The sequence below is a fragment of the Achroia grisella genome, unplaced genomic scaffold (assembly GCF_030625045.1).
Source record: "Achroia grisella isolate CSIRO2021 unplaced genomic scaffold, CSIRO_AGI_Agris_v1 utg598, whole genome shotgun sequence".
NCBI classification, from domain to species: domain Eukaryota; kingdom Metazoa; phylum Arthropoda; class Insecta; order Lepidoptera; family Pyralidae; genus Achroia; species Achroia grisella.
In genome coordinates, this window is record NW_026712958.1 from 1785486 (window position 1) to 1811488 (window position 26003).

Sequence of the window (26003 nt, forward strand, 5' to 3'; positions counted from 1 at the left end):
GAGGCGAATGTATAAAAAGGTTCCCATGTAGTCAATGTTTTAGAAGTAGCGGAAAGGAATATTGTTTTGTAGGTAGATATGCTAGTAATAAGTTTAGGGTAAGCAACAATTCTTGAAACACTCCCGTTTTACACTAGTATAATCACTTTCGTGACGCCTTAGAAGTAAACAAAATATACTGTTGTGGAATGAGCGGCCTAAAAGAAGGTTATCATTGTTGCTAACTCAGTATTTAGCACAATAAATGACATAAAAGAAATCAAAGTCATCATTTTTGTCTTCGAAGTGCCAGAAAAAAAAAGTGCTGTAAAAAAGCAATGTAACAAAAGGCACAGCAGGTTATCGAAAGTATAATTGTGCTTGATAGCTCTTGGGAGAACTTTCATCAACACTTGAATTTTCGCGTAATTTTTGACATCATTTTCGGGAAAGTTGGGCTGTCATCTGGCAATACTGATCGTAAACCTTCCACTTACGTGCCAATTGACACGCACTCCAGGTATGCACGTGAGTGCGTCGTCATATAATGAACAGGTTATTGTACCTATGTACAGTCAGACATATATAACTATATATTCATAACATAGTATCTAATATAATACAATTGTTTAGTTAGCTGGCAGAGAATGCCATATAGTATTAGGCTCGCCAATTGTACATTTATTATAAATAATGCAATAAAGAATAAACAATAATTATTATTCAGGCAATTCACACAGCGCCATCTAGTTCCAAGTTTTTATGGGTACTTGACAACTTATAAATAAACTTGATTATTTTTTTTTGTAAATACACACGTCATATACATAGAAAACATCCAAACCCATACAAACAATCATACTCATGAATACAAATGTTTTTACTGTGCGAGGAATTGAACTCGTGACCATCGGAAGGAAAGAGTTTGCTAAACCACTAGACCTTCGAGGTTATCAAACATAAATCATAACTTATTTTCTTTGTGAAAATCTTGCAGTTTCATGAATATTCCACATGACTTTCGACTTGCATTTAATAAACCCTATACGATCTAAGCATACAGATATTAGTCATTGCCTATATACATTTATATTACAAGCAAAGTAATCAATTAAATTATAATTACACAATACAATATTACAAATAACAAGACAGTTATCAACAAAAATTGTCCCGTCTCGTATCCGGCCCGAAGGACCATAATGCTGGCAGCATTTCCGAGCTGAATTGCTTGATCCTTTGAGCCAGATACGATCCAGAGCGGAATTTAAATTAAATATGCAGTTTTCATAATATAACTGTCTTTAGTAGAAAGAATTCTGTAGAATTATCAAGTAGTTTTTGAGTTTATTGATTACAAATAAAATATTTATTTATTTATTCAAACTTTAGTGCACAAATACACAAATAAAAGTGCACATGACGGATTTAAAACATTCAATGCGATCTCATGGTCAACCCACCAAAGGACAATCAAAGAAATTCATGTGGGTGGTGAATTATCAAAATTAACTAATATTATAACTTAGAACTGTGATAATCTCAAAAAAAAAAATAGAACAGTTGACACTAGCAAGTTGCAAATTAAAGACAGTATGATTGACATGTGATTGACGGCGAGATTGACAAGAAATACGACGTTTTTATGATGGCGTTGTTTTGCATTTATGAGTCAAATTGCCCATACAAACAAACTTGTTATAATTTTCATAATTTGCATTAGAACTACCGTATCGTTCATGATAGATATGTTCTGCAGATTTTGCTATTACTGGAGTATGTATTGGTATTTATTTCATTCATTTTATCTACTAAACTTCCACCTTCGTTGTTCTCTCATACAACAACAATGTTATTTCACTATTGTTTTACTTCTAAATGTTTTTAATATATTTATATATTTGTTCACGCTTAGGATTTTCGCTGGTAGGTTCACCAGTGGAGGATGATGGGATGAGCAATGAAGTCAGTTCAATTAGGCCGGTAAATACTCCAGAAATTAACCGCCATGCAATTCCAGGTGAAGGTGATCTGCTGGGTAACCATCGTTGTTATTTCTTAGTGAATTTGCAATGATGGTGTAACTAACCTCATTCCATCATCTACCATAGAAATGAAATTTAGGTTTAGCATATTGCCGTACTTCCGATGGTCGCGGATTCGATTCCTCGCACGGTACAAACATTTGTATTCATGAGTATGATTATTTGTGTCGGTCTGGGTGTTTTCTATGTATAATATGTATGTATTTACGAAAAAATATGAACGCTGTGTGAATTGCCCTGAGATTATTGTTATTATTTATTCGGTGGACTGTTAGAAACACGACACTCACATTTACAATTGACTTTTAAAAATGAACAAAACAAAAACACGTTGCTAAGAATTAACAAATAAATATATATACATATAGAACAAGAGTAAACAGAAAAGAGAAAAAGAGACTTACGACGGGACCTCTGGATCAATTAGTAACAATAGTTAGTAACAATCCCCTCACCTCTTACGATATATTCATACGAAATACTCGATATATGTTTGTTTAATTTAAAATGGAAATTAGTTACACCAAAGTTGTCACGTCAGCTATGAAAATAGACGGAATAATTTGTGTGTTTATAACTTTCAGTTTAACGACCGTCTGTTTTATATTTGGCTTTCTAGACCACTTTTACTTTTAACCGTTTTCAAAAAGGACCACGTTCTCTATTGAACTTTTTTTTATAATGGTGTCGCTTACATGAAACAGTCATACTCACTATAAAGTTAAAACTTATGGCGGCGTGGTGGGCCGGGTCGATGTGCTCCCTCTAATATGGTTGTGTGCAATGATGGATGGCTCATCCGCCATACTCGTGAACGGGTGCTGCTTGGTCTGTTCAGGTTGCGAACACTGATTAGATTTTTTGTTTTTGCAATAGCATATGCAGATGATTACTCTATACTCCCAGATTTGAATATATATTAATCTGTATTATTGTAAATATGTACAAGATTTATTAAAAAATATAGGAGCTGAGTTTCTTTTCAGTTGTTCTCATCTCGAAATCATTCCGAACTGACGGGAGATTTGACATATCAGAGTCTGTAATAGACCTACATGAATAAAGATATTTTGTATTTGAATTTGAATTACAGACGTTTTTACGTGAACTCTATTATGATATATTAATATAATGCTCCGTCAGTTTTATATTTAGCTTTCTATATAGACTACTTTTATTTCTAACTGTTTTCAAAAGGGATGACGTTACCACGTTCTCTTTTGAACTGTTTTTTTTTATGATGGTCTCGCTTACATACGTTTTTACGTATAGTTCACCTAAAAAAGTATGTAAGCGTATTGTAATATATTAAAATAATCATTTCAAGAATTAACACTTTAATTATGTACTTTTTTAGTAATCGTTTTTATGGGTGACGACCATTTATTACGACAGTTCAGTCAGATGATTTTTAAAGATATTAACTACTAGATACTAATAGTAATATTATATATAATATATTATTATAATAAATTACAAAACATATATTATAATAATAGTAGATATATTAATTACTAGATGACCCGCACAACTTTGTCTGCACACTTCCTTGATAATTGTCTTTATATTATACTAGCTTTTGCCCGCGGCTTCGCTCGCGTTAATTTATCCCCTTAGGGGTGGAATTTATCAAAATCCTTTCTTAGGGGATGCCTACGTTATAGTAGCTTTATGCATGCAAAGTCTCAGCCCGATCGGTTTAAAATTGACAAAGTTTCATACAGTCTTTCATCCCCTATTTTATCCCTTTGGGGGTAGAATTAATCAAAATCCTTTCTTAGCGGATGCCTACGTCATAACATCTTCCTGCATGCCAAATTTCAGCCCGATCCACCCAGTGGTTTAGGCTGTGCGTTGATAGATCACTATGTCAGTTACCTTTGAGTTATGTATATTTAGATATATGCCTATGTGTTATTCTGATGTATAAGCTATATTATTGTAAAGTTTCACCAAAATATGGTCAGTAGTTTGCGTTAAATAATAACAAATATCCATCGATACACACAAACTTTTACGTTTACAATATTAGTAAGATGTTAGACAAGTATGCACTGTATAAATGATATATTAAAATAACTATTGTATATTCGAACTTTCCACTCAAACATTATTCTTTAGAGATCTAAACCAAATATTGTTCATTCAAAGTGTAATAATGACTGTTTGTCTGTTTTCCAGGGACGGCGGGTATGTGCGGGGCGGGGGCGGCAGCGCGGCGGGCGAGTACCGGCCGGGGACCCGCGTGTCGCTGCTGGGTGGGCCCTACATCCCCACGCCTGTACAGCATCCCTCTCCGGCTGATCCTCCGCCCTTCAAGAAGATCCGGTTCGGTGTCGAACGGTCGCCCGCCACCGCGCTGCCACTGCACCAGCCACTCAGGGTCGACACCAGGGTAAGGAATCATTTTATATATGAACAAAGACCTTGATGGTCCAGTGGAAGGGCCTCAGGATTTCGCGGCCTAAGATAGTTATAACATTAATATACTTATTTACAAAATACTCAATATTTTGAATATCAAACACTTTCACGGTCTGATCCATAGGTTAAGCACACTGCCTTACTTCTTATGATTGCGGGTTCGATTCCTCGCATGATGCAAACATCTGTAGTCATGAGTATGATTGTTTGTATAGTAAGTGTTTTCGATATATATTAAGTATATATTTAATATCTATTGCCTGGTCAGAGAAAGGCCGAAAAAGAGATGGATGGACTGTGTGAAAGATGATATGATAAGAAAGGGAGTAAATAACGAGATGACTGCGAGCGAGGAATGGAAGAGAAAACATATTACGCCGACTACAAATAAATGGGATAAGGAAGAAGCAGATGATGCCTGGTACCTATAAGACAAGTTCTGCTTATTTAGGACTAGATGGCGCTGATAAATCTTCAAAAATAATGAAAAAATGATGTATTACAGGAGCCGGTGAACTCGTATAGCACGGTGGACCTCTCGCCGAACCCGCCGTCGGAGTCCACCGAAGACCAGAGCTTCAGAACCACCAAGGATGACCTGCTACAGCAGATATCTAAGGTGATCTTCGTTATTTTTTAATAAGTTGATAATTACCCAAGGTCTCCCGTTGATACTGCTGTTGATCAAACATTTTGTTGTGTTATTCCCAAACTATCTTTATTAAATAGGGCGCGCGCAAGTTTCTGGTTCCCCATTACATTATTGGATGATAACTGAATGTTGCACCTTACGTTAACGAGCATGAAGTGAGATCAGTTTGCCCATCGTGGTAAGTTCACCAGGAATTTATCACGATGGCTTCCAGACGGAATTGCGTGGAGCTCAACCTGATATGGTACATTACTAGCGATGGGTCACCTCTGATGTTTTTATAGGCAGCGATGACCGTTTACCATCAGATGTTCCGTATAAAAATGGAGATGAAGTTGTGGTTATTTTTTTTTATTAAGGGGTTTGATCTGTTACTTTGTGCTAAAGAGACCAGTACCACTGCGACCTGCATAGTTTTTGTAGAGTTCGTTGTCTAGGCCCGTCAAGGACAAGGATTGAAATATATTCTTAGGATCGATGGTCTTTATCTCCTCGGGATAGTGTATACCATCCAAAGGAGACATTTTGTTTATGCATGAGTGGTACAACCTAGGATGTATAGTGGCGTTTCTTCTTCCAATAGGCAAATTTCCAATTCTTTGTTGTTAACACGCCTAGGTTTGTTTAATTTGTAGTGACCAGTGAGGACCCTAGAGAGAGTCGTAATGTATATAAAATTATACCTAACAGTTGATTGTTTATGGTTGCAGGTGGACCGTGAAATGTCGCTATCGGAAGCGACGCTGTCGAAGCTCAAGAAGAAGCAGCAGGAGTTGGAACAGACTGCATCCAAACCGGCGCGGGCAGAAGAGCCGGAGGAAGCGCCGCCCAGACACAGGAGTTTGGCGCAGTGCGTCTACGCAGACAACAGGAAAAAGGTATATCAATTATTTAAATATGCAATTAAAATGTTTATAGTATGTTGGAGGGAACTGGCTTTCGTGGCACAGGTTTATTCAAATTCAGAATATCTTTATTCACATAGGTCTATTACAAACTCTTATGATGTCAAAGCTACTGTCGGTTTGGAATGATTTCGAGATGAGAAAAACTGACAAGAAACTCAACTCGCTTATCTACGAAAGCTAGGACTAAATGTATTAAATTAGACTGTATATTTGTGAGAAAAAGAGGTAACAGATTAAGCTGGTATGGCCATGTAATGCGGAGGAGCGAAGTTCATGTCTTGGAAAGCACTAAAATAAAGATGGATGGATTGTGTGAAAGATAATATGGACGATAGATATTAATGGATGGATGAAAAAGATAATGATTTGTGAGAAAAACGACATCACTAATAAATCTTCTTAGAGTGCCACATTATTTGTGCATAAAACGCACTTGCTGTAAAGTTTTATCAAAATCCGTTAAGTAGTTTTTGCGTGAAAGAGTAACAAACATCCATCCATTCTCAAACTTTCACGTTTATAATATTAATAAGATTTTAATATTTTTAGTTTATGGAACGTCGCTTACAATGGGCATATTTGAATCCAACATAAACTTATTAAGGTTCCTAACCTTGAGGAAGGTCTTGAAAGTAATTTAATTGTCTCCCATCAGGCCGCATCGGCACACGGGCAGCTGACGCACCTGGGCCCGGCGCCGGCGGCGGTGCCCCCCGCGGCGCCCCCCGCCTCCCCCTCTGCGGAGGAGGGGGCGCCCGCGCCGGAGGTGACCCTCCCCTCGCCCCCCTCGCCGCTCTCCCCGCGGTATCCCCTCTATCCGCTCTACAACCAGCCCCAGGACACGGAGCAGTACCACGAGAACATCCGCAAGCATCGCCTCTTCAGGAAACCCCTCGCGGAACACATCCGGCGGCTGAAGCAGGAGGCTGAGATGGTAACTATATTTTTATATATCTGCCTATTCTTTTTATTTTTTCTTACTAGTGATTATAATTAGTTTAAATTCTAAATTTGAACATTATTAAGGTCCTATCGCCAAAGATTAGTCCAGCCATTTCAGAGATTAGCCGGAACAAAAAGACTGACAGACAAAAATAGTAAAAAATGTTATTTTAGTGTATGTACCGTAGTTATATTCATATGCATGTAGTAAAAAACGGTTATTTCAATATTACAAACAGACACTCCAATTTTATTTATATGTATAGATTATAGCCAAACTCTATTTTCAATAGATTATTGTATGGAGGACTTTTTTTTATGGATAATGGAATGGTGCACCCGCCTGCGCTAACGGTTTACGCTGGCGGGGCACCAGTGGAGGATGATTAGATGAGCATGAGGTCAGGTCAGTTAGCCCATCGTGACAAATTCACCAGGAATTTATCACGATGGTTTCCAGGGGGAACCGCGTGGAGGTCAACCTGACATGGTACATTGCTAGTAATAGGTCATGAGTCCACATTCCTAACGACCTCCTTCTCCCTGTATGGAGGACTGTACTTTATATAGTTTTAAATGTGTTGTTACAGCGTGAAGATTTATTAGCGGAGGCGTATAGCAGACGCGCGGCTGACTGGCTGAGAAGAGTGGAAAGGATAGAACTGGGCCAGAAGAGGAAAGCCAAGGACGCGAGGAATAGAGAATTTTTTGAAAAGGTATTTTTACACATATTTGACTAGTACTTTAATTTTATGTGGGAAGGCCTCCAGCTAGGTGGACCGACGATTTGGTCAAGATCGCTGGAAGGCTTTGGATGCGAGCGCAGGACCGTCGTGGAGATCTTTGGGGGAGGCCTATGTCCAGCAGTGGACGTCTTCCGGGCTGCGATGATGATGATGATTTAATTAAAAAAAAAACATATTCCTTCTTAAAAGGCCGACAACGCACTTGCAATTCCCCTGGTGTTGCGGATGCTCATGGGCGCCGGTAATCACGTACCATCAGGTGAGCCGCAAGCTCGTTCGTCCTCTACAAAAAAATGGATATGAAACTCACAGGTTTTATAAAGACATCGTCTGCTTGGGTACTTTATTTTCACCTATTTCAGCTGCCAAACAGCTTGCTTTATAATCTGTGTTCCAGTTTAAAGTTGAGATAAGGCAGTAAAATTACAGAATATAATTTCTTTATATCCTGTAATTGATATGCCTGGTATCTTTGCAATAGCAACATATGTAGTAGTTGTATCACGTTATAGAATAACATGTTTTATTTTTCTTTTGAACTATTCTAATGTTGTTGGACGCACTTGGCCGCCAAGATGCCGCTCCAAAGCCGCGGAAGGACTTATGGAGCGGCTGAAGGCCAACTACTATATCTATGTCAGATACGATGATAACATGAAGATCGTAGTCCTGTATAAAAATCATGGTTACCAAAAACCATCAGGTGTGCTGTTAGCATATTTGCCAGTCTAATTGCATAAAAAAGCAAGGATTAGAGTTATATTTATAGTAATAATATAATAGTATAGTTCTGGGTATCATACAATGTAATACAAGGGACAATTCACACAGTGCCATGTAGGTATTTCCAAATTGAGTTTGATGGTACCCATAAGGGTACCATAGAACTCAATTTTATTTTATAAATACATGCATAATATTCACAGAAAATAATATGGTAATATATATATTTACATCGTGTGAGAAATCGAACCCGTGACTATAGAAAAATGAGATGTGCTGAAACGCTAAACCATCGATCCCTCTGTCTATGGTAAATTATGGTATTTAGAAATATTTTATAATTTCTTTTGAATTCCTTCCAGGTGTTTCCCGAGCTTCGGAAGCAGCGCGAGGAGAGAGAACGGTTCAACCGGCTCGGAGCGCGCGTGAAGTCGGAAGCGGAGCTGGAGGAGATCGCAGACGGGCTCCACGAGCAGGAGCACGAGGACAAGAAGATGCGGTCGCTGACGGTGGTACCCCCCCTATTGAGGGACCCCACCGACACGCGGCCAGTCTACGTCGACACCAACCGTTAGTTTTATTTATATAATTACAACAAAAAGGAACCTATATAACTACTAGAAGAAAGAATGATAACCTGTTCTGAGTTCGAGTAGTTACTTACGGTCGCGCGGTGGCGATTCCTCGCACCGTGCAAACATTTGTATTCATGAGTATGATTGTTTGTATCAGTCTATGAGTTGTCTATGTATGTATATATATATAAACTAGCTTTTGCCCGCGGCTTCGCTCGCATTAATTTATCCCCTTAGGGGTGGAATTTATCAAAATCCTTTCTTATGGGATGTCTACTTCATAGTAGCTTTAAAAGTCTCAGCCCGATCGGTTTAAAATTGACAAAGTTTCATACAAACTTTCATCCCCTATTTTATCCTCTTGGGGGTAGAATTAATCAAAACCCTTTATTAGCGGATGCCTGCGTCATAACATCTACCTGCATGCCAAATTTCAGCCCGATCCGTCCAGTGGTTTGGGCTGTGCGTTGATAGATCACTATGTCAGTCACCTTTGAGTTATATATATTTAGTAGAGTGGTGCACCCGCCTTTACTAACGGTAAACACTGCCGGGGAACCAGTGGAAAATGATAAGATGAACACGAGGCCAGGTCAGTTAGCCCATCGTGACCTGACAAATTCGTTAGGAATATCACAATTGTTTCCATGGTCAACCGCGGTCATAAGTCCACAGTCCTAATAATCTGCTTTCCTATTTTCTATTATTATTATTTATGTATTTTATGGATGTATTTAAATTCAAATATTTAAGCATCATTCAAAATCATTCTATCACTTGTCTAGTACCTATAACACAAGCTTTATAACTCAGCTTGGGACTGTAGTTTGTTTTTTTAATCAGAGATCAAATTGACATTACCTGTGTTGCCAGCTTTTTGGGATTTTAAAATAATGTTGTGACACAATTGGAAATTAATATTAAATACAGATTTTCGTCGGTTACACTTATGTAATATGTGATTTTCAATTATCATGCAATAACACAACATTATTGAAATATATTACTAATAAGTAAATTCCGAGCTTAAAAAGCAGGCAAGAATATGGGTTGTTCTGGATTATTATTATGATTATTTATGAATGTAATATTTTGCAGGTCGTTGCATGGACATGGAGGCGGAACATAAAGAGCTCCAGCTCAGGAACGTGTGGTCGCAGGCGGAGCGGGAGGTGTTTCGGGAGAAGTACCTCCAGCATCCGAAGAACTTTGGTCAGATAGCAAGCTTTCTGCCCAGAAAGAGTGTACGAGATTGTGTTAGGTATATTAGTTTATTTATTTTATTTATACTAATGTGCCTACCCTAGTAATATTTACGTCTCAACATAACATCTAAGTTCAGTGTAAACCCAGTCGACGTTACGACTCCACGTTGAATGTATACGTTACTAATAAGCTATGTAGCACTACCAAATAAACTTACAAATGTAGTACAATTATTACATCTATATTCTCACTACTTAAGATACTAGAGGAAACAAATAAATTATGTAGCGACATCTCATCACATTATATATAACGCTATAGTGGTGAGTTGATAACAATCGTGTCAGAGACTAAAATAGTGGAGTGTGAAAGATCTCCAAAATTGTTTATTTTGGATTTAAAGTAATACATTATTTTAGCCCGACATTAATACTACGATACGTTTATCGTAATGCATGTGCGGTCGCCACTGCACTGGAATGTGTGTGCTGCCTATAGTTTGATCATGTGAGGGATGTTACCTCCGAACTTCTCAACAGACTAACTAGTGGCATACAAGTAAATAACAGACAAACAAAAATATATTCCTGAACAAAATAAAGTTATATAAAAACACATTTATTAATACGACATAGAAAAAACGGATATTTTACACGTAGGCAGACAAGATGACGATACACTCTCTATTCAAATATTCAAACACACTTCGTCTGCCATACCAGTCTAATCATCGATTGCACCTCGTTCTAACAGACCAACACTTCTTATTGCACCAACTACAGAAAATAATAAAATAAAAATAGTAAATATACATTATGTAATACAAAGAGCCAGTCTTATCGCTAAGCAATCTCTACCTTTGGGTGGATAGAGAATGGAAAACTGGTGGATAAATCTTATACATGTGGTCTTTGTAGGAAACCTCTAAAAGTTGAAATTTAAGATAGTTATAGTATAAAGCCTAGTAAGAGTCAGTTGCGGCTCCGATGCGCCAGTGGAGGATGATACGATGAACATTATATTATGTCAGTTAGTCCAGTTTTCAGATGTTACGCTGGCGGTGTACCAGTGGAGAATAATAAGATGAGCATAAGGTCAAGTCAGTTAGCCCATCCTGACAAATTCGTCAGGAACTTTGATGGTTTCCAGGTGGAACCGCGAGGAAGTCAACGTGATAGTACATTACTAGCAATAATATTAATCCACATTACTAACAATTTCGGTACCAGCTGCTTAATTTCACCATCACCCATCACGCCAGAAACTAAAATACCAATAATTGGCGGGCGTACACCGTGCGTTTAGAAACATTTTACCATTATTGTATAGTACCACCACTTTATAGTATTAGTGTTTCTGAAGCGACACGATATTGAAATATAAGAAAAGAGCTTATTCCTTATTAAAAGGTTGGTAACGCACTTGTACTCAGGTGTTGCAGGTGCTCATGGTGGTTTTAATCACTTACCATTAGGTGGATCGTATGCTCGCTTGTCCCATATACTATAAAAAAAAGAAAAAAGTAACCTCAATCTTTCTTGGTTGCCATAACCTTAAAAAAAAAGTTTGTTCAATTATTATAGTTATTAATTATTGTGTATTGTCCAACAGATTTTACTACTTATCAAAAAAGGCTGAAAACTACAAACAACTGCTGAGGAAACCTCGGCAGCGGCGCTCCAACCGCAACCCGGCTCGGCCTGCACCGGAGCCCGAGCTGCCTGCCGGCGTCACCACGCGGCTGCAGCGCTCGCAAGGTTAGTGTTTATTTGCACCTCCCCCTGTATCCCCTCCTCCCTTTATTCATTTTTCTCCCTCCCCAAGTATTTCTTTACCTCTTCCCACACCACAGTGGTTCTTTACCTTCTTCCCCCTCTCTTTCCCGATACCTCGATAGATTGCAGCACTGTGCATTTTCTACTGTATTTATCACGGAGAGTGTTTTGAGTATTGTTCAAATCAATACCGCTGTTGAATTAGCACCAGAATACCCTCCAGAATATAAATATCATTATCATTGTAGAGTCATTTCCCAGACTTGATATTTCCAAAAGCAAACGACATTGAAGCCTTCAAGAAAGAATCTTTTCCTCCTTAAAAGTGTGTTAACTCACTTAGAATTCTCCTAATATTGCGGCCACACGCTCGTTAGTCTCCTATGCCATAAAAAAACCTAGTACGTGTATTTATTATACATGTATCACACTCAAATCAAGTTAGTCAAGTTTTTTGTATTAATATATTTTTTCCTACACTCCATACTAAAACAAAAATAAACTCAATTGTCAACGCATAGAGTTCATTTTCCTTCCTTTTACTCTTTTATTAGTAGATAGTCTTCATGTCTAATTGTATGTATGTTTCTAACGATATAATTACGTGTCGTAGGGTCTACTGCGCGAGTGGTAGACAAGGATGTGAGTGTGGAAGAGGGCCTCATGCAGCTGCCACCAACCTCGCTGCAGGGCTCTCCCGCAGCACCAGCCCACCCTGCCAGGTATTATTGCATGCTGTATATTTTATATCATTGTAATAAACGTCTATTCAGGCAAAAAAGGCCACGTACCGAAGGCGATTTTGTCCATTTTATTGGTTCCATAACTCGGGTCACAGGGTACCCCCCTTAATCGATGAAGGGGAGGGGGAGTCGTCAAAATATGTCGACAATGTATAATAAGGGATTGGAAGAGTCACGAAGTTCGTATAAAATTCAAGAAATATTGGACCCCTTCTTAGGCGTGCAAAAAATGCGGGTGAGACCTCACCGAACCATGACCAAAAGCCCCTCCTTAGGCGTGCAAAAAATGCGGGTGAGACCTCACCGAACCACGACCAAAAGCCCCTCCTTAGGCGTGCAAAAAATGAGGGTGAGACCTCACCGAACCACGACCAAAAGCCCCTCCCCCCACTTCGTGTTAAACGCGACGCTTGACGTTTCACTTATTGCATGCTATATATATTTAATCATTTTAATAAACGTCTATTCAGGCTGAAAAAGTCACGTCTGACTCTAATCTGACACAAGTATATGAATTAGGAAAGGCCTACATCATTGCATGTGTGTAAACTGAAAGAGACTGATAACGAAAACAATCAAATGAAAGCTAATCGCAGATAGAAAAAAACAATATTAAATAGACGTTTTTCCATTTTGCTGGTTAATGGATCATCCATAACTTACATCAGATATTTATGTGGTGAGGGGTCGATAAATTGTGACATTTGATTTTACACGTACCCCCCTTCACGAGCGAATCGGCTTTTAGAGAAAGAATAAGCATGTAAATGTAGAAAGAGAGAACGAAAAGACCGCGCAGGCTGCGAGCGCAATCCCGCGTTCTTCAATTTGTGACTTTGGAATGTCGTAATGTATGGATGATCCTTTAAACATGACAAAGCTCTTAATATAGAGGTTTGGAGACTGAAGTTTGAATGAGTTTGAATTACCTTTGCGCCGCCTTACCGCCATCTCTCGGAGTTTTCAGTGTTTTCTAATAGGTTTGGAGACCTTACCGCCATTTCTCTGAGTAATTTGATTTGTTATCAGTGTTTTCATTATTGGAGAGTCAATCAGAAGTGTAAATCTATGCAAATTAATGAAATTAATGTGTCTGTTTGTAATTTCAAATTAACAGCTTTTCACTAAATGCGTGTTCAACAAAAATCTTGTTAATCTCGGAAACGGCTTCACAGATTTTAAAGGGACTTTCACTCTCAAATGGCTAATATTATATGTGTATCTTTAGTGACTGTCATTTTTTAAATTCTATTCAAAAGAAGTCGCAGGGAATAGCTAGTGACATATAGAGTTTCTTGATGTAGACCTCAGAACTGACTCAGAAATATCGATGTAGTAAACAGAGATGCTACCTTTACCACCAGGCGATCTGGTTTTTTACTATTCATTGCAATTACACAAAAAAGGGCAAGAAGAATGAGATCCAACTATTTAGAAATATATATGTTTGGGAAATTACACTGCTACCAAAATGTTAGGGAATTTACTCTCTGTATATATATATGAAAAATAAGGAAGCGTCAGTCATTTACCTTTATGGTTCTGCGGATTTCTTGGGCTTCAGTTTCACAGTAGGTTTAACACAGTTCTAATTTATTTTAATTCACAACACAATGCGCGCGCGCGTCAAGGCCGCTGTACAGTCGGTTTGTTACTAGTTAGGTAGGGGAAGGGAACGCGCGGGAACAGAAAACTAACGGACTCTAATATAATATAATATCTGTGCTTACGATGATACAGGGTAGATTTTGAACAATATATATTTATTGATAATTATAATGTAAAAAATTTGACGTTCATAAGCGGCTAAAATGTCCTACTTGAATAATTATTTTTGAATTTTAAATAAAACCTATTACTCTGTAAACGATTATTTAGCAGACAAACTTGCTTGACGTTACCTGTTCAAACAGGGGATTTTCGATATTTTAAATATGTTTTTTATTGATGATTAGCTGTGCCTGCAAGGAATTTAACTTTATTTTTTTTTAAAATAAAAGTAGCTTAAGTTACTCCTTATTACATCAGCTACCTTCCAATAGAAGTCCCGTCAAAATCGGTCCAGCCATTTCAGAGATTAGCCGGAACAAACAGCCCGACAGACAGATAGACAAAAATTGTAAAAAGTGTTTTTTTTTGGTATATGTAGCGTATTTATATTCATATGTATGTAGTAAACGATTATTTCAATATTACAAACAGACACTCCAATTTTATTTATATGTATAGATAATGGAATGGTACACCCGCCTGCGCTAACGGTATACGCTGGCGGGGCACCAGTAGAGGATGATAAGATGAATGAGGTCAGGTCAGTTAGCCCAACACAAATTTACCAGGATTTATCTTGGTGGTTTTCATGGGAACCGCGTGGCAGTCAACCTAACATGGTACATTGCTAGCTATGTGGTTATTAGTCCACATTACTAACAAATATATTAAGAAAGATACACTATGAACGCTGTTATCTATTTTATAGATTGAAACTGGTTAAAGTTACCAATATATAAAACTTCTCTAACGTCCTGACCGATTCTTATGAAATCTAGTGTGCATATTCAGTAGGTCTGAGAATAGGACTTAAACTATATACCCCGATTATTATTCTTACCCCGATTGTTTTTCGTTAGTCATAATAACGTATTTGTAATTATGTATAGTTAATTTAGCGAAACAAATATAAACATTCAGTATATTCATCAAATCGATAAATCGATATAATTATTGACTATTGAATTGTACTACAGTCCCGATGGACCAACCTCGATATGTTGGGCAATGATTACTGATTACTAACCGACTGTATATCAGCAATCTTACAATTCCCTCCCCACTTCACTTAGTGTTAGTTATGATATAAATCAAGAATGTAGTATTAACGGATAAAACTATGAATTATAAAGTCTTCCGTTGTATAAATATGGGATCTAGTAAGAGCAAATAATAGTTTTTACTTATCTCTGCAATCTTCCATTCAAAGATGGACAAATCTACGTCTTTGTTCTATTTACTTCTTTTGTTTTTCTCGCTTTTTTATTGAGATGATAATGGAATGGTGTACCCGTCTGCCCTATCGGTTTACGCTGGCAGGGCACCAGTGGAGGATGATAACATGAGCATGAGGTCAGGTCAGTTAGCCCATCAGTGACAAATTCACCAAAAATTTATCACAATGGTTTCCAGGGGGAATCGCATGGAGGTCATCCTGACATGGTACATTGAAATCATCAGTCCACATTACTAACAATCCCCTTTACCCCTAAATCAGGTGTTAAGACCTGTAACACTGTGACCTACATAGATCTATTGTGCTCGTCCTTGTTTTAAAAGTTAAAGGGATAAGAATTGAAGAATAATCTTAGGAGCGATGAATTTTATCTCCTCAGGGTATAGTGTATACTTTCCAAAGGAGATATTTCGCTTATGCGTGAGTGGAACAACAACCACATAGAATGTGCAGAGCCGTTTCGTCGTGTGCTTAGCAGAATCTGCAGATTGTTGTTAAGCTGAGACCTAATTTTGTCATGTGTTTAAATTACAGTGTGCAGTGAGGGCCCTAGTCATGATGCATATATTGTTGTTACTCAATAGTAATTAGTCTATCGGAGTATTGATTCGTAGTAGTCCATTATTAGGGCTTTTGAATGTACTAATCCTGGCATATTCTGCCAGTGATTCACTATTTCTCGTTTGGTTATTATTTTGAGATATCCCAGTTTTAGGCAACGAGGCACACCACAGAAGGATGACCGTAACATATGGAGCAGTTTTTGCCGTTAACTTTCTCTCCCTCGTTTCACATCAATATTTTTATTTCTCTGAAGTATCAATCTATCAAATCCCACATGAATATTGTGATATTTCTATACATATATTATTAACATCACTCAATTCATCATCTCAATAATCAAATATCAAATAACGGAACGAGAATAAATAAAGCGGAGTAAAAAAGTCCACATAATATGTACAATATCAATAATGTCAGAAATCCTTGTGAATCGAGCGGTCGGGCTTTTTAATTACGCCGTGTCAACACACCGCGCTCCGGCTACATGAATTATTCAACGATTGCCCACAGACTCGGGTTTTTTCGTCCCCGGTTCTTCGCTGCGACTTTTTGCCCTGTTTGTACTCGTTATGTGGAAGGTGGTATTAAGTGGATGAAGTATGATTGAGTGTAATTTAAAAGCAACGACGAAATTGACAATGTTTCAATATCAGAATTGTACGCATTTAAGTCTCTTAAGAGATAGTATGGGTTGTTTGAGATAGGTCAATGGTATGGTTATGATATGGTTTATGAAAGTGGCTAAAACCATGATGCGAAGACGACTGCGTGTCCTCAAAGTGGTCAAGATGCCAAACTCGACCAGAGGTAGCGACAGGCCACTTGCTGGAACAATATTAAGAAGCAGATGGACCAGCACAATCTTACTATACAGACAACCTCGAACAGAGTTCTCTGGAGCAGATGTACACGGAGACCTAAGATGAACGGGGATGATCCAACCCAACAAGAGAGTAAATCCATGATATTCATGTATGTAGAAATGAAAGAGAAAAATATATTACGCTGACTACAAATAAATGGGACAAGGAAGAAGCAGATGATGATGACAATGGAATGGTGCATCAGCGGGCACCAGTGGAGGATGATAAGATGAGCATGAGGTCAGGCCAGTTAGCACATCGTGACTAATCCACCAGGAATTTATCATGATAGTTACCAGGGGGAATCGCGTGGAGATCAACCCGACATGGTACATTGCTAGCAATAAAATCATCAGTCCACATTACTAACAATCTTCTTTCTCCCCTGTAGGCGATGATTACCGTTTACCAATCGGTATACCGTCATCTTGATTGTCATTTCAAGTACTAGCACTAGTAGGCTCTGGTATTTGGCTGGAGAGGGAGAGAAACACGAGAGGTGAAAGCGAGTGTTAACGTTCATCAGGGTGTCTTCAACCTACACCCGGGTCGCAAGTCCCGGGAACTGCTCGGAGTTTCTTTCTCTGCCATACGATGGCTGACCCCATACCCGCATGGTCAAGGAATGCTAAACTTCGTCTCTCAAATTTGTATGGAGAATTTAATGAACGTACTATTATTCTTTCCACTTCATACGGAAGTCTTTATGCTTTAGTGTTCCAATTCATGCGGAAATCTTCTTTAGGCTTTAGTTCGGATCATTCAGAGATCCTAGCGTCTCACCTCGTATTTTCAGTTCTAATAAAAATTGAGTAAATTTATACAAGTTCTAAAAATCATTATCAACTGCTTCTTCCTTATCTCATTTATTTGGGGTCGTTTAAAAATGATTAAAGAAAAATCCGTTTTGAAAATCGAACTCAAAATTATTTTTACACTAAGCGCCTACTACGCCACGAGGTCGTCAGTGTTACCCGATAAAAGCATTGTGAATTATATTAAAATTGGAATATGTTTTAAATGTAATCTTCATAAAATGTTGAAGCGCCGAAAAAAGGCTATTGTAAACTGAGTGATCTCGATCCCGGAGAACACCAGTGTTTGCCCACTCACAGTTAAAAGCTTCCTTGAATAACTCAATTTTTCATCCACAAATTAATCGTTTAAAATTCCAACTTGCTATATGAATCTTTTCCTTATGCTCTTATATCTATACATATCTATACATATAAATAAAAATATTAAATACTAGCTGTTAACGCGATTTCGTCTGCGTGAAATTTAACTTTATTTTTATTTATAAAAGTAGCCTAAATTACTCCTTATTACATCAGCTACCTGCCAATAAAAGTCCCGTCATAATCGGTCCAGTCATTTCAGAGATTAGCCGGAACAAACTGACCGACAGACAGACAGACAAAAAATGTTATTTTGGTCTAAGTACCGTATTTATATTCATGTAGTAAAAACCGGCTATTTCAATATTACAAACAGACACTCCAATTTTATTTATATGTATGTACCCTGACAGATGACAACAATAAAGCTTTTATAATTAAATCCCACCCGTCCCATAGGACGCGGGACAGGGTAATAAAGAGAACACAGAATAATAACGTCCACATGTGTGTGTGTCGACAATGCTCTGTGATTATTTGAGAAGCATCCCAAGGGAGTATAGGAGCTGTCGGCTCTGTTACGTGTTGCTTTACTCGCTTATCGATATGTTTTTGATCGATCGTCCAATTCAAACGGGGATCGAAATTACGACGGCTAGCCTAGGTTCGAACCTATCGGTGTCTTCAGACTAAAGTCGTATTCGTCAAACGGGAGTTGGCCTTCAGATGCTCCATAAGTCCTTCCGCGGATTTAGAGTGCCATCTGCACTCGGCCCCTATCGTCCGGTGAAGCTGTAAAAGTGCGGCCAACAGCATTAGAGTAGTTAAAAAAAATTGTCGCTATGAATACTACAAATAATATAACACAATTTTTTTTTATTTATTGTTTCTACAAAACTGTACTAACCATACAAACATATAAAAGTGAAATGTCTCTCTTTTCTGTATATCGGTGTATTTGTTCTTGCTAATCTCTAAAACGGCTGGACCTATTTTGACGGAATTTTCATGATTTTTGTTTGTCAGTCTATTTGTTCTTGCTAATATCCGTAATTGAACCTATTTTGACGGTACTTACACTCGCAATTAGCTAATGTTGTAAAGATTAACTTAGGTTACTTTTATTTATTGTTTTATTAATAAAAGAAGTAAACATTACACATAGACCAATTTGCCGGTAACATCTAGTTTATTATCCTACTAAATGTAAACACACTGTTACAAACTCAATACGAGTTTATATAATAAGAAAAAGTATTGGTTTACAGAGACGGTGTCGTGCCTTTTATCTTCTATTTTAAATACAATTGGAAATCCACTTAAATATCATCCTCTAATCAATTGAAAGCTTATTTACAGCCTGGAGTCGTAGAAATTTCTAATTGTTATATTGTAACAAATCGATGAATGATCTGTAGTCGATATCATTGATGTAACCATATCATTGTGCTAAGGGTTATGTAGTACCAGCTGTACCAGCGACTTTGCCCGCGTGGAATTTAACTTTATTTTTCTAAAATAAAAGTAGCCTAAGTTACTCCTTATTACATCAGATACCTGCCAAAAAAAGTCCTATCAAAATCGGCCCAGCCAAAGTAGAGATTAGCCGGAACAAACCGACAAAAATTGTAAAAAATGTTATTTTGGTATATGTACTGTATTTATATTCATTTGCATGTATTAAAAAACTGTTATTTCAATATTACAAACAGACACTCGGGGAACAGCTAGTACATAATATACATAGAAAACACAGACCGATACAAACAATCAAATTCATGAATATAAATGTTTGTACCGTGCGAAGAATCGAACCCGCGACCATCAGAAGTAAAGCGGTGTACTAAACCGCTAGACCACCGAGACTGTTAAGTAAGAAATCAAATTAGTTATTTTTATTCTTAAATAAAACATCAAATCGAATGGTTTTTGTTGGCGCCCCGAGCTTGTTTATATAAAGCGTTTAATTAAGGCAATTAGAAAGATGGAGCCTGCCGTGTTTGCGTAAAAATCTAAACACTGGGAGAAATTGCCGGCTCCCGGTAGGGGCTGACGATGTATCGACGAATTGTCGAGTTCTCTAATTAACTGATTGATTGTTAGTTCCAAACATACATACACGTTCCAAATATTTGTTTCTGAAATTCAAAATTCATTTATTCATGTAGGACATTTTAGCCGCTTATAAACGTCAAATTATTTACATTATCATTTTAATTTTTTCCCTATCATCCAGTTCAGTATATAGATCCAATTGAGAAGAACTAGCAACAAACTCAATTGAATATTTTTTTTAAAAGCCAGTTTATTTACAATCTATATTTATATAGGTGTCTATGTCTAACATTAAATGAAAATCCAGTGCATGAACAACTATAGCCATGCACGCTCGTCATTCAAGTAATCGTTTAGTGAGTGATAGGCTTTGCTCAGTAAATATGATTTAATTGATGTTTTGAATTTGTTTATGAGTAATTCCAATATATACTTTGATTTCTTATTGTAAATTTTTATACCTATTCCCATAAAAGACCTATTAACTTTTTCTAAACGATACTTGGGGACAGCAAGTATGTCTTTCTATTCGTTGCGTTTATAAAAGATCAGCTCATATATGAATACAGTTGTCTGTCTGATTTAGTGTTGAGCAGATAGTTCAGATTAGGGTCGGCAACGCGCACTTAACGCCCCTGGTGTTTTAGGCGTCCATAGGCTACTGTAACCGTTTACCATCAGATGGGCCGTATGCTTGTATGCCACCTACGTAGTATAAAGAATATAGTGAAATAACAGGATCTTGGGCATGCTCTCACAATTCTTCGGAATGGCAACTCATGAGTAGCATCACGGATGACATGACAAAGTAATGTTCGGAGTCCTTTTTTTTACCCCTAACATTTAGGGGGATGAAAAATAGATATTGGCCGATTCTCTGACCTAGTCAATACGCTCACAAAATTTCATGAGAATCGGTCAAGCCGTTTCGGAGGAGTATGGGAACGAAAACTGTGACTCGAGAATTTTATAGATAAGATAATGGAATGGTGCACCCGCCTGCGCTAACGGCAACGCTAACGGGGCACGAGTGGAGGATGATAAAATGAGCATGAGGTCAGGTCTGACCAGACCTGACCTCATGCTCATTTGTTGTTGATAAATTAACCAGGAATTTATCCCGGTGGTATCCAGGGAGAACCGTGTGGAGGTCCGTAGTGCAGTTCATGTATATTTGCCATTGCAATCGTATAAATAACGTTTGAAAATACAGTGAATATGTGATAGTAAAAGCTCGGATAAGATTAATTCAATTGTTGTTTGCCAGCGCCGACCGCTGTTTGCGGAGCGTCCGCGGGTAAACCCCCACCCCTCCCCCACCAACCCCGCGTGTAATTACCACCCCCATCGGTATTAATTGGTCAAATTTAAATGATATACAAATAACGATGGAATTGCGTTACAGATTTTTTTTAATACATTCCTTCATGACTTATTTATGACTAGCTGTATCCGCGACTTTGTCCGCGTGGAATTTTATTTTATTTTCTAAAATAAAAGTAGCCTAAGTTACTCCTTATTCCATCAACTACCTGCCAATGAAAGTCCCGTGAAAATCGATCCAGTCATTTCAGAGATTAGCCAGAACAAACAGCCAGACAGACAAAAATTTTAAAAACTGTTATTTTGGTGTATGTAAGATATTTATATTCATATTCATGTAGTAAAAAAAGGTTATTTCAATATTACAAACAGACATTCCAATTTTATTTGTATGTATAGATACTATATTTATTGGCGGTATGTCTTAATATTTAGAACATTTTCTCCCAGTCAACGCTAGGGCAGACAGATATTTGTGTGTATTTAGCTAATACGCCAGATGTTGTCATGTTTTAACTATAAATATACATTGAATCAATCGCATTGGTACCTATACTTAAAAAAAAACATTAAAATAACAACCTTTCCCTGACAATAACAAACAGAAAAAAGGAATTAGCGAAATCGGTCGCCGTTCACGCGTGAACCGTGGGAAATAGGAATTCAATTTTATATATGTTAAAGTAGCTGTCCCGGCAAACGTTGTTTTGTCTTAAAATAAAAAAAAAAAATTAGGGGTGGACTACCCCTAACATTTAGGGGATGAAAAATGGATGTTGGCCGATACTCAGATCTACTACGTTATATATAATACGCTCACAAAATTTCATGAGAATCGGTCAAGCCGTTTCGGAGGAGTATGGGAACGAAAACTGTGACACGAGAATTTTATATATAAGATATATATATTTACTATATGTAAATTAGTAAAAAAAAGTGTATCTTAATCTAGTTTATATATTTATACGAGATAGTGGGTTCAGTTCTATTTTTTTTTAACTAAATAGCATACACATACATTATATGACTGTTTTTTTCTGACTATTAATAACTATTATTATTATTAAAAGTATATATTAGGTTCGTTTATTATTTATTAGACTTTATATAGGAGCCCTATTTAAATGTCTGAATGTCTATTATTTTGATTAACAAATAACATGATTTTGTAAAGATGGTTAATAAAAAAAATTCAACCCTACGTGGCAATGAGGGCGCGTGTCGGCCCGACGCGCCCCCGGGTTAACCGCTAATTAAAAGTACTGAATCGGGCTAATTATGTTTACTATCGTGCCCTCACCCCATCACTTTTGTACCCCACACTACCCCTTGTAAGCGAATTTATTTTGTACCTAGCAGTTCCCGCGACTTCGTTCGCATGGAATTTAACTTTAATTTTCTAAAGATAAAAGTAGCATAAGTTACGTTAGTAAGTTATTACATCAGCTACTTGCCAAAAAAAGTCCCGTCAAAATCAGTCCAGCCATTTCAGACATTAGCCGGACAAACAGACAGACAGACAAAAATTGTAATAAATGTTATTTTGGTGTATATAACGTATTTATATACATATGCATGTAGTAAAAAACGGTTATATCAATATTCCAAACAGACACTCCAATTTTATTTATATGTATAGATCTACCATTTTAATTTTCTTCAATATTGTATAAATTAATAAAATAATGTAGAAGTATAAATTGAATTTGACGAACTTGTTTGTCTAGCGGTTTGGCACCCCGCTTTATTTCCGATAGTGCAGATTCGATTCTTCGCACGGTACTAATATTTGTATGTATGAGTATAATTGGTCTGGGTGTTTTCTATGTTTATTATGTATCTATAGGTCGAGGATGGTGTGTGAGTTATTTTATAAGCATTTAGTGAAAAGCTGTTAATTTGAAATTACAAACAGACGATTCAATTTTATTTATTTGTCTATGTATTACACACACATATATATATGAAACAAATTTCGCAACACAATATTCTGTGCGTATAAGCTATATTACTGTAAAGTTTCATCAAAATCCATTCAGTAATTTTTGCGTGAAACTGTACCAAACATCCACTCATATATTCAACCATACTAACGAACTATCAAATAACTATTGTTAAGTGTGAAATTACGAAATTTAGATCCCCTTCCTCCCCCTAACGTGTGACGAGTGTGATGAGATTATAATGATGTGATTTGTCGATCAGGTCGGAGTTGATACGAACGCCGCCCCTGCCACCGTCCCCGCCACCAGCGTCGTCAGCGCCGCCCGCGCCGGTCACAGCTACCAGCAGCAGCAGCGCAGCGAGCCCCGCGCCTCCCCCAACACCCCCCTCGATCCCCATACTACCCTCTATCGCAGACACCCCGCTACCGCTGCAACCGCCGCCGTCTATAGTCGAAGTCCTCGTCAGTTCTACACCCATTGCTGTGAGTATACTTTGTTCAAAGTAGTTTTTTATTCCACGTAAGAATAGAATAGAAAATCATTTATTCAAATAAACTTACATTGAAGCACTTTTGAATAGTCATTACATTTTTTTTAATCTACCGCTCGTTCGGAAAGCTGTCTCATCACAAGAAGAACGAGCAAGAAACTTGCGTGTTGCTCTTTTAAATAATTTTTTAGCTGACATGACAGATGGATATATAGGTCCCTAATGGGAAGCAGAAGCGTAGGCCGAGCAGCTGACAAAAAGAGAATATACAATTGCCAAAAAGAAGACGAGATAAAACTTTTAAACAAGGCATTATTACTATCAGACAGTTACCCTCAAAGGAATTTAAATTGAAAATAAAATATTATTATGAAAACATCCTTTTTATAATATTACAGAATATATGAATCAAAATGTAATTATAATTTTTAAACATTATTATGATGTATTGTAATTAGTTATACCGTGTATTTTGTACGTAATTAATTTATTTTATTTTATCTAATAATATAGGTAATTGTAATCCAATTTAAATTTGCATATTATGACTTGCCATATATGTAAAGATACTTTTTACATTGGTCAATAAACGAAACTAAACTAAAGACGGCAGGACCGACCTGGACAAGACAGACAGGCGGAAGAAAGTGGAAAATTATGCAACAGGCATATGTCCAGCAGTGGACTAATATATACTGAAAAAGAAGATGTATTTTTGTGTTTAAGTATTTGTATAAGTTATCTACTATAGTACTCATAACACTAACTCTGCTTAGCTTGGGACTAGATGCCGCTGTGTAGATTGTCCAGGGATATTGTTATTTATCAGAAAGAAGGAGGCGTAATCACGGTTAATAATGTATTAATTAGTATATTTTAATTTTATTAACTTTATTATTATACTTATACTAACATACATATCTTATATATAAAAATGAATCGCTAAATGTGTTGGTAACCGCTAATCTCGAGAACTACCGAACCGATTTCGATAATTCTTTTTTTAGAATATTCCTAAAAATTGCCTAAAAACAACTGTTTTCTGTAATCCCATACAAACAATTCTTAATGATACTTAAAAGTCAATTTGAACTTTAATACCATACCATAAAGTTCAAATGTTAGTGGAGAGGTTCCGGGAATTGTTTAGTATAGAAATCAGTAATAAATGTCACTTGAAATGTAAATGTCTCATTGATATGTATTTATAATATTACTACAAATCTAAAAGAAAAATTTAATAAGTGTTGTGTGATTGTAACTCATTTATACTCGACAAGCCTCTTATAAGATATGCCTCCATAATGTTCAACAGTCAAGTCTAAGGTCTGCAAGGTCCATTAATAAGGCGGCGGAAATATTTAGACAGAAGAGCCCGAAATGCAACGAATCTCATCTAATCGTACTGCTCAGGAAGAATCAGTTAGGCGATACGAAGTTCGCCGGGCCAGCTAGTATAAGAATATATATACACATATAGTTTATACTACGATGGTGGCAAACAAGCATACCCATCTGACGGTAAATGGTTACTGTAGCCTATGGACGCCTGAGACACCAGAGGTGTCACGTGCACGTTGCTGACCCTTAAGAAACCTTAATATACCCTTCTTGAAAAACCCCATGCTGTAGTCTCGTGAGTAAATCTCGGCAGATAGTTCATTCTACAATATTATAACGGCGAAACGAATATCTATTTGAGTATTTAATTGAATTAGTGCTAATTGGCGGTTTGTATTCACACACTTAAACTTAAAAATGTAAAGTAATAATAAAATTATTTAAAAGAGCAACACGCAAGTTTCTTGCTCGTTCTTCTTGTGATGAGACAGCTTTCTGAATGAGCGGTAGATTAAAAAAATGTGATGACTATTCAAAAGTGCTTCAATGTAAGTTTATTTGAATATATGATTTTCTAT

General features: G+C 37.1%; 1 protein-coding gene across 1 annotated transcript in view; it reads left to right on the forward strand.

The window, feature by feature from the left end:
• LOC131848870 (uncharacterized) overlaps positions 1–26003 on the forward strand; it is an 83725-nt gene that overhangs the window by 33397 nt on the left and 24325 nt on the right. Inside the window, exons 3-12 of the mRNA XM_059198820.1 lie at positions 4206–4419; positions 4954–5067; positions 5811–5978; positions 6664–6942; positions 7541–7666; positions 8782–8989; positions 10093–10255; positions 11812–11957; positions 12589–12697; positions 23854–24076. Of these exons, the coding sequence (XP_059054803.1) occupies positions 4206–4419; positions 4954–5067; positions 5811–5978; positions 6664–6942; positions 7541–7666; positions 8782–8989; positions 10093–10255; positions 11812–11957; positions 12589–12697; positions 23854–24076 (1750 nt within the window). The remainder of the gene's footprint in view (positions 1–4205; positions 4420–4953; positions 5068–5810; positions 5979–6663; positions 6943–7540; positions 7667–8781; positions 8990–10092; positions 10256–11811; positions 11958–12588; positions 12698–23853; positions 24077–26003) is intronic.